The 13188-nt window shown below is 41.0% G+C and overlaps 1 protein-coding gene across 6 annotated transcripts in view; it reads left to right on the forward strand.

Moving 5' to 3' along the window:
* The window catches only part of trim37 (tripartite motif containing 37), a 102395-nt gene that overhangs the window by 23724 nt on the left and 65483 nt on the right, over positions 1–13188 (forward strand). For all 6 annotated transcript variants that reach the window (XR_010968786.1, XM_068010685.1, XM_068010682.1 and 3 more), the window contains 8 exons: positions 642–729; positions 1467–1589; positions 5008–5131; positions 5659–5726; positions 6315–6439; positions 9074–9124; positions 11315–11396; positions 12585–12661. Coding sequence is in view for 5 of the 6 variants with exons in the window: in XM_068010685.1 (XP_067866786.1) it covers positions 642–729; positions 1467–1589; positions 5008–5131; positions 5659–5726; positions 6315–6439; positions 9074–9124; positions 11315–11396; positions 12585–12661 (738 nt within the window). In the remaining variant the exon portion in view is untranslated. The remainder of the gene's footprint in view (positions 1–641; positions 730–1466; positions 1590–5007; positions 5132–5658; positions 5727–6314; positions 6440–9073; positions 9125–11314; positions 11397–12584; positions 12662–13188) is intronic.

A 13188-nucleotide genomic window follows, 5' to 3' on the forward strand; every position in this document is an offset into this window, starting at 1 on the left:
ATTGGGACTGATGACAGAAAAATCCATTGAAATCAAACGTACTTGTTTACTGTTCTTATCAACATAGTACCTAACTTAAGGGTTCTAATACTCGGCTTCTGGATGGCTGAACAGCTTCTAAAGTAAGACCCTATTTATTCCTGCTGAGGACTACCTAGAACATTAAACTTGTTTGTATAAATCTGGAGTCCAATCGGGTCTTTGTCTCCAGATCCACAACATTAAAACTGTAATGTCTGTACAGAGCTACAATTAGAATGTCCTTCGAGCTCCTTGTACCCAATACTGTGAATTAACCCCTCCTTCTATGCTAGTATTTTTTTTTAATTTCCCAGAACAGTGATTCTTGTAGCATCTCTTATTGACACTATCAATTGTGCTGAATTATAGGAAGTTTTAAGTTGCCGATTTGTGCTAATGAGGAATTGAATTGGTGGCCCAGTACTCCTTTGATTATAGAAGCTGTGCAGCCAGAGAGAGCATACTTTAATTCCATCCATCTGGTCTTGCCTTGTCCCTCTTCTTAATGCAAAAGCAATCTTTAAAAAATGGAATTGAACTTGCAAGTTGTGGTAGAGCAAGAAAGTTATTTTATCAGATATTAAAATTGCTTCCAATTTTTTTTTAAACACTTATTTCAGATGTGACAGTCACCACGAGAAGTTGAGTGTGTTCTGTTGGACCTGCAAGAAATGCATCTGCCACCAATGTGCACTCTGGGGGGGAATGGTAGGTATAGCAGAGACGACTCATTGATAAATTTGTTGGACCTGAAAATTTTTCAACAATGTAGAATGTACTTGTGACCTAGTGTAAAATTATACCCAATTATGAGCTGTCCAAAACATGCTTTTCTCTGCAGGCGAACCTGCTGCCAATATTGTTAAACTCCTTAGAATCTTCATCCTCACTTCCAACGGATTGTGTTCGCAACCAAAGGAAAAAAAATTTTTTTTTCATTAGTTTCAATTATAGAAACCTGATGGTCTAAAAGTCTGCAGTGAATTTCACATTATACATACAGCTGCCTTCCAGTAGAATAGTTTTTGGTGAGGGAAGGCACAATGGCTTGTCTATTGGGTGATTAACCTTGAATAGTAAGATGCTGGTTTCTGTCATGATTATGCACTGTAGTGGTTGAACTGTAAAACAGCCTGGATACAATACATTTTATGACACATTGGTGTATTTTTAAGTACTTTGAGGGCAGATCCCCCAATTTCTATTTTTGTGCTCCAATAGCAAGTGGGCAGTGACTATCAATTTATTGATTTTTGCCCAGCATGCAAGACTGGTGTCATTGCAATTCTTTATTCCTCCTCTCCCCCTCCCCACCAACCTTTTTGCTTGATGTGTCTTCAGCTGGTGTGCAACTGAGATCATATATTCACCAGAGTAGGGTTACGCTATTAATGTTTCATAGGATTTAAAGGTTTTACGCTGAGATATTTTTGCTTTCATTGCAGCATGGGGGCCACACATTCAAACCACTAGCCGAGATTTACGAACAACATGTTACCAAAGTGAATGACGAGGTGGCAAAGCTGCGACGTCGACTGATGGAACTGATCAGTTTGGTGCAGGAAGTGGTAAGGTGATAAAGGGGTGAACATTGTGATCCAGTAGGTTGACCATATAACCCACAATGGTCTTTCCTGGTCCCTTATTTTCTGTGTTCCTATCCAGTACTAGAGATGATCTGGCTGTTTTTAGATAGAGAACATAAGAACTAGGAGCAGGAGTAGGCAATTCAGCCCCTCGAGCCTGCTCCGCCATTCAATACCATCATGGCTGATCTCATCTTGGCCTCAACTCCACTTTCCTGTCCGTTCTCCATAACCCTTCAACCCCTTTCTAATTAAAAATCTGTCTGTCTCCTCCTCAAATTTACCCAATGTCACAGCATCCATCGCACTCTGGGATAGTGAATTCCATAGATTCATGACCCTTTGAGAGAAGTAATTTCTCCTTATCTCTGTTTTAAATCTGTTACCCCTTATCCTAAAACTATGACCTCTCGTTCTAGATTGCCCCACAAGAGGAAACATCCTCACTACGTCTACTTAATCTACCTTAAACATCTTATATACCTCAGTTAGATCTCCTCTCATTCTTCTAAACTCCAGAGAGTAAAGGCCTAAACTGCTCAATCTCTCTTCATAAGACAAGCCCCACACCCCCCCAAATCTCTGGAATCAATCTAGTGAACCTCCTCTGATCTGCCGCCACTGCAACTACATCCTTTCCAAGTAAGGGACCAAAACTGTATGCAATACTCCAGGTGCAGTCTCACTAATGCCTTGTACAGTTGCAGCAACACTTCCCTACTTTTATATTCTATTCCTTTAGCAATAAATGCCAAAATTCCATTAGCCTTCCTTATTACCTGCTGTACCTGCAAACTAGTTTCCTGCAATTCATAATTTCATCCTTTTTAAATTGCAAGATACAATCTACAGTAACAGCCCAGGAGTGTGTGTTTTGTAAGCTGTATGTAGCTTAAAAAAAAAAAAACTTGTGATTACATTATGGACAAGATAAAAATTTATATTTTATTTCGCCTTCTTTCCCCACACTACTTCACTTCTAAAACTTCTCAATCTGTGATGCAAAGTAACTTGTGATCCTTATCCTCAATCCCTTCCTATCTCTGTAACCTTGTCTAGCTCTATTATTTCCCCTCCACCGCACCCTTCCTGCCACAGACCAATTTCCCGAGTCTCTTGTGCATCCCTTCGCCCCACAATTGACTTTGTTTTCAGTTGCCTAAGTCCCACTCTCTGGAATTCCCCCTCTAAATTCTTCTACCTTTTCCAATTCCCCTTTGGCTAAGCTTTCGGTTGTCTCTCCTAATCACACTTTTTTTGTCTCAGTGCCTTTTTTCTTCATCACTGAAGTACTTTGGGACTTTTCTTTTTACCTTAATTGTGCTCTATAAACGCATGTTAATTATCATTATACTCTTTAGGATTATATATATTCTATGAAATTGGATTGTTCCAGACTATAATACAGTCTTGTCACAGGCTGCTACTGATTTATTCATCAGTCAACCATCTTTTTGAACCAATACAGAATTATATCCAATAGTTTAGTTTAGTTTAGAGATACAGCACTGAAAGAGGCCCTTCGGCCCACCGAGTCTGTGCCGACCATCAATCACCCATTTATACTAATCCTGCACTAATCCCACATTCCTACCACATCCCCACCTGTCCCTATATTTCCCTACCACCTACCTATACTAGGGGCAATTTATAATGGCCAATTAACCTATCAACCTGCAAGTCTTTGGCATGTGGGAGGAAACCGGAGTACCCGGAGGAAACCCACGCAGACACAGGGAGAACTTGCAAACTCCACACAGGCAGTACCCAGAATTGAACCCGGGTCGCTGGAGCTGTGAAGCTGCGGTGCTAACCACTGCGCCACTGTGCCGCCCATCTTTGGGCCCACGATGTTTCAAAAGCTGGGGGCAAAGCTTCCAAATTTTCAAGCTGCAGCAGGAAGCATGGCTTGAATTCTTGTAAGCAGTGGAGTTTATGACTTTGTGTATGCGGGGGGGGGTGCAGAAGGTGTTTTTTGTTAGGAGACCGTGGACCTTGTATACACAGTATGCTCGGATAGCGTTTGAATGTTTCTATATAATCGAGCAGCAGACTACTGGCTCAGACACTTGTATCTGGCCCCCAGCTTCAAAAGGCTAGAAAGAAAGCAAAAAAACTTGCATTTGTACAATGCCTTTGATGTCATTGGAATGTTTCAAAGAACTTCACCGCCAAGGAAATACTGTTGAAGTGTTGTATTGTAGACAAATGCAGTAACCAATTTGTGCACAAGGTCCCGCAAACTGGAATGAGATAAATGATAGTTTAAGCAGTTTTTGGTCATTTTGGGTGAGGGCTAAATGTTGCCCATGACACCAGAAGAACTCCCCAACTCGTCTTCAAATAGATTAATGGAATCTTTTATGATTGAAAGGGCAGATGGGTCGTCCGTTCAATGCCACACCCTGGACTTGCGTGTCAAGTTAACTTATCTGCTTAAGTCTCAAGTGGAGGTTGAGCCCACATCCTTTGGCAAGAGGGTTACCAATGAAGCCAAGATTGAATATCTCTGCCCTAGAAGGTTGGCTGAGAATGGCCAAATTTGGTTCATACAAGGCTTTCTGCAGAGAAATTTATTCATGCTATCAGTGTAGGCTGGATTCAAATCCAGATCCCAAACGTGCATGGCTGCCATCTACTTCGGCTGCATAATTTCTGAGATTGCAGCTTTTTAGCCTAAAGGAGCGGCAGCTTGTGGGTTCAGATCTGCAACGCCCACATTCAACTGCTCCTAATGTTAACAGCGCTGAGCGGAAGCCCCATTGCTCCCCTGGTTAGGAACTAGAAATTCATCCCTGGACTGCTTTTAACATCTTAATGACAAGTTTCAGAGTAATACTGGAAGTAGTCTGGGAGCAAGTTACTTGACCCTTGGCTGTGTGAAAAGACTAAGAATGATGATTAGAAGAAAGATAATGGGAGTGTTTTTTTAACCTGTTCCCTTTTAAAAAAAAAACACTTTAATCTATAAGGGTAATGCTATTGATTCTTATTCTGACATTTTTCTTTAAGAATTCTGTATAAGCTACAGCTTGTAGAACCAAAACAAGACATCTAGATATCCAATGAATTCAGTCACAAACTTAAAACTGCTATACAGTGTCGGGCGCATTAGATACAGGAACTGGCATCATAAATTGTTTGCAAAATTTAACTTTCACTTGAAATTGCTTTAAGCACATAATTTATCACTAGCTTTCCTAGTTTGATTTTTAAAAAATTATTTGAGAAGGACATAATTAATCATTCAAACTCATGTACTTTTTAAAATGCTCAGAAATGTGAGGTTAGGAGTTTTTACATTCTGCATCATAAGTGATACTTATTGCACTTTACTTTTACTAAGTTTTTCTTCAATTTAGCTTGTGACAGTACAGAAATAATTTTCTTTTGTATTCAGGAGAGAAATGTGGAAGCAGTACGTGGTGCAAAGGACGAGCGTGTCAGAGAGATTAGGAATGCTGTGGAAATGATGATCGCGAGACTAGACACACATCTGAAAAATAAACTCATAACTTTAATGGGTACAGTATAAATCTTTGCAGATATGCCTGAAATTCAGGGACTTATTTTTAAAATACATTTCCCTGGAGTGGTGCAACCCACTTCGTCTCAACAGCATGCGGTCCAAACACAGGTGGGAGATTTACCAGTCACAGCCACAAGATGAGGTGTGCACAGTGCAATCAGAACACCAGGAGAATTGTGGCACTTTCCAATGGGCCAGCTTCTGACTCACTTATTGCCCCACAACCGGACCCAATGGCTACCTGCCAAGGAGGCAGATCTTGGCATCCTGCATTGCCTACAGGGACCTGCTGCTGCCTTAGCTAATTGAAATGTCTTGGCTGTTATCCCCACACTGGCTAAGGATGATCCATGCCCTGTCACTGAGCTCCCCTCACCCTAGCTGTGATATTAGCCTCATTGCATGTACTTGTCTCGTATGAAATGTGTGTTACAGCATGAACTCTCACAAACTATACCCTCAGGAAATGTATAAACCTCTTCAAAGAAGAAAGCCGCTTGAAAATATTTTCTGTTTCTTTAGGTCAGAAGACATCATTGACTCAGGAAACTGAGCTGCTTGAGTCATTGTTACAGGAAGTAGAACATCAGGTAACCAAAATGGAAGGAGGAAAAGAGAACTTACTTGGATACAAAATTACTGAAGTTGACAGTTTTTCCAATAGCTTGTGACTGACTGAGCTCCTCAGTAAAATATAATGAAATTAAAAAAAAACTAGTTATTGCAGTGGCTAAGCATGCCGAAAAGCATGGTATTGAACCATGTGGATTATGAATGTCTGAAGATCTGTTTCTGGTCTGTCCTGAGTTACCTGAGGTAGTTTTGGTGGTGCTACAGCTGGCTTTGGCAATGGGAATGAACAACCAACCAGGGTTTCTGCCTATCTCCATTGCTATCAAACTTAGTGGAGAATACATAGGTGAGGACAGGACTGTTTTCATTTCTAATTGCCACTATGGTAGATTAGACAGCTGCTACATGCTGGATTCTCACTGAAGAGTGGGCACCTGGGTGAGGTATCAAAGGGAGAGGTAGAGCAAGCACCTTCAGGAGAAGGCAGGGGTCACAGAGCAATACAGACTTAAAGCTCATACATTTATTTTGCTTTAATTGGTGTAAGTTAATTTGTAAATCTATTTTTGAAATGAAGTCTGCCAAATGTTTTTGTTTCCCTGCAGTTACGATCCTGCAGTAAAAGTGAGTTAATTCTGAAGAGTCAAGAAATCCTGCTGATGTTCCAACAAGTGCATCGTAAACCCATGGCTTCATTTGTTACAACACCTGTCCCACCAGACTTCACCAGGTATTATAAAACAAAAAGGGAAATCTGACACAAACAGAAAATGCTGACAATACATAACCAGTCAAAACAAGAAAATATGGTATGACATTTTGGGTGTGAACAGAAAATACTGACAATACACGGCAGATGTATATTTTCCTATTTAACATAGAAACATAAAAGATAGGAGCAGGAGTAGGCCATTCGGCCCTTCGAGCCTGCTCCGCCATTCATTATGATCATGGCTGATCATCCAACTCAGTAACCTGTTCCCACTTTCCCCCCCATATCCTTTGATCCCTTTTGCCCCAAGCGCTATATCTAACTCCTTCTTGAAAACATTCAATGTTTTGGCCTCAACTGCTTTCTGTGGTTGTGAATTCCACAGGCTCACCACTCTGAGTGAAGACATTTCTCCTCATCTCAGTCCTGAAAGGTTTACCCCGTATCCTTAGACTATGACCCCTGGTTCTGGACTCCCCCCATCATCAGGAACGTCCTTGCTACATTTACCCTGTCGAGTCCTGTTAGAATTTTATAGGTTTCTATGAGATCCCCCCTCGCTGTTCTGAACTCAGTTAATTGCAGTGAATATAATCCTAACCGACTCAATCTCTCCACATACGTCAGTCCCGCCATCCTAGGAATCAGTCTGGTAAACCTTTGCTGTACTCTCTCTATAGCAAGAACATCCTTCCTCAGATATGGGGACCAAAACGGCACACAATGTTCCAGGTGTGGCCTCACCAAAGCCCTGTATAATTACAGCAAGACATCCCTGCTCCTGTACTCGACTCCTCTCGCAATGAAGGCCAACATACCATTTGCCCTTTTTACCGCCTGTTGCATCTGCATGCTTACCGTTAGCAGCTTGCAGGCCGTTTAATCGACTACCACAATGTGGTTGGTGTATATTTTGATTATTCCCCACCCCCAACCATCTTTTTTTTTCTTCTTCCCCACAACCTTGCTAAAATTCCTGTCTATCTTTTGGTCTTCAGTTCTGACACAGGATACAAAGATTCTAACTGACGTATATTTCTAGCAGTTTGTTTTTAATTTCGCAAGGTATTGTGTTTGATTTTGGTTTGAAGCATGGTTGGGTTTGATATTTGTAATGATGATGTGGGAAAGTCAAGCGAAGGAGAAAAGAAGTTAGTGCTATAATACTATTAAGATGTTGCAACATACTTCTTCCTCACTTATGGGCTGGAAGGACAGGGCTGTTAATAAGTTTTGAGGAGTTGAAATTACTCTAACTGAGAAATTACTATTCGTTCCACTCTGCTCCTCATTATGCTTGCTGCAAACTGCTGTACTAATTGGGTGATTCTGTCGAATCTCAGAATTGTTACAATGGCGAAGGAGGCCATTCAGCCCATCTTGTCTGCACCAGCTCTCCGAAAGAGCAGTTTGCTCAGTTCCATTCCTCTGCCTTCTCCCCGTAACTCTGCACATTCTTCCTTTTCATATAACTGTTTTATTCCCTTTTGAATGCTTCAATTGAACCTGCCTTCACCACACTCTCAGGCAGTGCATTCCAGACCTTAACCACTTGCTGAGTGAAAAAGTTTTTCCTCATGTCACTTTTCCATCTCTTACCAAATACTTTAATTCTGTGTCCTCTTGTTCTCGATCCTTTCACAAGTGGGAACAGTTTCTCTTTCTCTACTCTGTCCAGACCCCTCATGATTTTGAATACCTCTATCAAATCAGCTCTCAGCCTTCTCTTCAAGGAAAACGGAATGGCACAGTGGTATAGCTTGTTGGAGATGCAATATACTGTGCTTACCAGGATGATGCTGTGGGTGATTTCTTTGATCTCTGCTGCCAGAATGGAGGGTGGCTGCTATTCCTCAGTGGCAGTAGGACATTGGGATGAACTAGTGTCCCACCTAGTGGCCGCTTCAAGTTGTAGAAGCATAAGAACACAGCCAGCCATGATCAGGATTATGGATTTGCAAGTGCAAATGACATAATCATGTTTGGAAAAGCAGGCAGAGATCTAACACCAGATCTGCATTCACTTTGCATTGTGCACAGTTTCCTGCGGGTGATGAATGCCAGCTGCGTGCAAGCAGCTCATTTTAATTTGTCTGACTAAAATCTGCTTCTAACCATTTGAGTCTAAGCCATGCCCATATTGGGAAAAAATAGATTATTGTTTCTCTGGCCTTTTGGTTGAAAGCAGATGTTTCAAACAAGTGCCAATGCAATGCTGTTGTGCAATTGATTTTTTACAAAAAGAGTTGTACTCTGGCTTATTAAAGCTAATTCAGGATGTACATTGTGTCAGATATGATCTATCATTACTGGTCTTCATGTTGTCTCTACAGTCTTGTGCCATATTTGATTACTACAAGACCTTCAAGAATTTTTTTACACCGTGTTTACAGTACAGTACTAACAATGTTACTGTCTCTTGTCTTCTCAAAACCTCTGAGGAGCAAATGTTTTGTTTGTTTATCCGTAATATCTGAGAGGCAAGTAAAATGATTAGATTATTGAAGGATATATGAATGCCTGTTGGGATAATGTCGGAGCACTATTTTTAAGTTCTGACTCAACAACTAAGTGTAGGTGAAATGTGTGCATTTACTTTCAACTCAGCAAACAGTGATGCTATTTTTAAATTTCATTTTCATTTCCTTCTAGTGAGCTGGTCCCTGCTTACGATTTCAGCATGTTTGTTCTGTCAAATTTCAGGTGATTTATTTTTTATTTGCTTTAATAATATTTTGCTACAATATGACACCACTGGCTTATTTGTCAAAGGCCTGGATTTTGCGGTCAGCAGCCAACAAATGGCACCAGCAGTTCATCACACTTATACGTGCTCACAGACCTCCTATGGGTTTTTGCACTGGAACTTTCTGTGGTTAGAAAGCCATTTTGATGACGTGCCCTTGACAGGGAATCTGGTATCAGTGTGAGCAGGGCAAGCAACTTGGATCAGATCGAAGAATCCTTACTGAGGCATGCAAAGTCTGAACCAGGAAGTGTAAATTAGAATATATTTAATGTGAAAACATGTATAGAAAGCAAAATGGAGTGAAAGAAAGATGGAATTGAGATAAGAGACAAAGAAACGCTTTTTAAATATCCAATATTAATTAAAGTCTGAATGAGACTCCACATTTGTAAAAGATTCAGTGCTGAAGGGGTTGTGTGACAATAATTAAGACTTCTCGCGCTGTTTTTAAAAAAAAAATTACTTACACTAGAATGGACAAGCCCTCACTCTTCCTGGTGAGCTTCTACAACTTTGTGCCCTTTTCATGTGTTACAATGCCGAAACGCTCAGTGAGATGGTGCAGCTTGTGGCAAAGGACAACTTGGACACCAGCCTCATTATTTCTGCATTTGAACTGAGCATGTGTGATTGCTGGAAGTTGCTGTCCAATTTACACTAACAACGATAAGCACTGATTATCTCACTGTTATCTTTTACTGCAAAATCCAGGCCTTTATTGTTCATTGTACATGTCAAAATAATAAATTGTTTTTGGTCGTTGTGATGGGGGAAGGGATATGAACTGACTCCAGTCCCATTTATTAAGATTATTTGTATTTAGAGCTGTCAGCCAATATGACAGTGGCTATATAGTACAAATTCTCAGCCAAAAGCTGGTCCTGGGCAGCAGGAAGTTCCATCTTTTAGGCAGAGAACCAAGCTGCAGGTAGACATGTTCCCTTTGCTGTTAGTGCTTAAACAAAGGCAATATAGAGGTAGAAAGCTTAAAGAAAAGATAACAGAGGAGGCATTTTGTGGTTTGGGAATGAATATTGTCAAAATATAATTTTTCCTCCTTTTCCCCTTCACACTTTTTTTTTGTTTTCTCTGTGTGTCTGTCTCTCTCTTCGCCTCGCTTCCCTCTCTCTCGCTCACTCACTCACTCACTCACTCTCACCCTCGTGCTCTGGCTCACCCTCTTCCCCCTCCCCTCCCACTCTGGCTCCCCATCCCCCCCCCCCGCCCCCATCCCCTGCTGTCGCTCGCCCTCCTTCCCCCACCCCCGCTCGACCTCTTCACCCCTCCCGTTCTCACTCGCCCTCTTCCTTCTCTTTCCCCACCCCTGTGCTCTCCCTTTCTTCTCTGTTTATTAATTTCGTTGTCATCACTCTTGTATGTTTACGGTTGGAAATTCAAAGTACATACTGTGACTACAGAAGTTCTTTGAGTTGAAGTTTCATGTACTGTTGTGCTTCCCATCCAATATGAAATATTTAAAAGTGATTATAAATACTGAATCAATGTTGTGGCTAATTTTTTTTCAATTTAAGGATGGTAATTATTTCAAGCAAGTGTTTCACATTTTGAAGTTTTCTGAACTTTGACCACTTTACATTCTGGTTTCAAAATGATTATATTGTAATACCTGCCCATTTACTTCCTCTCCTCACTATCCAAGGCCCCAAACACTCCTTTCAGGAGTAGCAGCGATTTACTTGTACTTCTTTCAATTTAGTATACTGTATTCACTGCTCACAATGTGGTCTCCTGTACACTGGGGTGACCAGACGCAGATTGGGTAACCGCTTTGCGGAACACCTCCACTCAGTTCATAAGCATGACCCCGAGTTTCCGTTTGCTGGCCATCTGGCCATTTGCCTTTGTTCCATGATCTCCTCTGTGACCTTGTCCTATCAACACCTTATCTTTTGTTATCTCTTGCCCCAGCCCCACTTTACTTGCTTAAAACCTTTTACATTTCTAATATTTGTCAGTTCTGATGAAGGGTCACTGACTTGAAACGTTAACTCTGCTTCTCTCTCCACAGATGCTGCCAGACCTGCTGAGTATTTCCGACATTTCTTGTTTTTATTTCAGATTTCCAGCATCTGAGTATTTTGCTTTTATTATATTGTGAACACTTTTTTGTTTGTTTTCAATAGCACTTTGCGTCAGCGTGCAGACCCTGTATACAGCTCCCCTCTGCAGGTGGCTGGACTCTGCTGGAGACTGAAAGTTTACCCGGTGAGTTTGAAAGGCTGGGTTTGTGGCTGTGTGTCAGGGGAGGACGAGGAGCCTTTGTTAGGGTGAACTTTCAGCCAAAGGTTTATGAACTTTTCAGTACAGTATCTGTAAGTGACAGTACAGGATCTTTTGTTTTGCGCAGAGAAATGCTCATTGAACTGAATGTTGGGTAGGATAATGAGCAGTGCAAAATAATTTTTTTTTTATTTCCAAAATATACTTTATTCATAAAAATCTGTAAAAATTACATTCCCAAACAGTTTAAAACAGCATCAAGTCAAAGAATACAGACAGTGCAAAGGTGATCAGTTACCTTCTATACAATCATGAGTTGCCTCACAACCCTTCCATTTCATTGTCATGCCATATACATTTTTACATTTACAGCACAAAAAATTTCGAGGGGTTTCCCATGGATCCAGCCCCTCAGTTCAGCTTGGTGGGGGGACCTTACACTGTGGTCTTTCCAGTGCAAAATAATGTTTGTGTTTAAGCCTCAATGATTTGAAAATTAATTGAACTGAAAAGAACAGGGCAGGGAGTGCCTACTCATACTATACACTATATACTGATACTGACAACTTTTCAAGTTGATGCTTAAGAGCTCTCGCACGCTCCCTCGCGCTCTCACTCTTTTCTTCCTCCCACCACCACCTCTGGCAAAAGCACGCACTTGTCCAGCAGGTTTAGCAATACTTCACATTTTTCCCTCCCTGATTTGAGGCCTCTTGCCTGAAATCGCTTTACTCTATCCAGTTATGGGATTGTGCCATGGATGTAAGCCCTATGGATGAGTCTCCCATGTCTTAAGGAGTTGAGCTATCAAGTCACACTTCAAAATTATTCCATAGCAAACTAATTTCCAGTGCGACGTACAAATAACAGACCAGGTGTTTAAATCTAGAGTAAGAAATGGTTTTTGCAACTTCAAAAATAACAAAAGTTCCATCAAATATAAATTCATTTAAATTTGTTAGAAATACTTGCCTAGAGCAATAAGAAAATAGATCCAATATTTGGGCAGTCTTGGAATGAATCCTGCTATTTGTTTCAGAAATACTATTGCAATTCAGAATGGATTAATTTTAATCATGGTGTGTTTGTCTTGCACTTATGTTGGGGGGATGGGGAGAAACCTCAGCGTATGCATTAAAATCTACAAACATTAAGTTGTGTATTCTCTCCTAGGATGGCAATGGAGTTGTTCGAGGAAATTACCTGTCAGTGTTTCTGGAACTCTCTGCAGGACTCCCTGAAACATCAAAGTACACAGATTCTAAAATTCTTTTCATATAAAAATTGAATTCCCATCCCTTTTATACTGTCCTAATCCAGGATTACTGTCTTCTAACTGGCTTTTAATGAGTTGCTTTATTTTTTTCCGTCTCATCTTCAACTGTAGCATTTTGCAGCAAGTTGTGAGGTTTCCTTATATTTTGTCCTATTGTCAACCCCTCCTTTGCTGAAAGGCGCTGACTCTTGCTGTGGTACAGTTCCACAGGTGATTGCAGCCTCGGATCTTTCTAAAGTGGCCCCTCCGTCAGCAAGCCTACTCAGCAAGTGTCAGCTGAATGTTCAGCTGTTGCCTATCCACATCAAACATCCATAACTGCACTTTGCAGCAGGCGATCAGTGGATTGTTATCATGAGCTGAAGTCCTGGTGTTTTTTTTTCCTTTTTCCTTGGTCTCTTTCTCTCTCTCCTTGTAGTTAACCTCAGCTGATGTACATCACACAAAGGGTTTTTGGAATATGGAATGCTTTACCACAGGAAGTGGTTGAGGCAGAGATCA

This window comes from Heterodontus francisci, chromosome 30 (assembly GCF_036365525.1).
Source record: "Heterodontus francisci isolate sHetFra1 chromosome 30, sHetFra1.hap1, whole genome shotgun sequence".
In the NCBI taxonomy this organism is placed as follows: Eukaryota; Metazoa; Chordata; class Chondrichthyes; order Heterodontiformes; family Heterodontidae; genus Heterodontus; species Heterodontus francisci.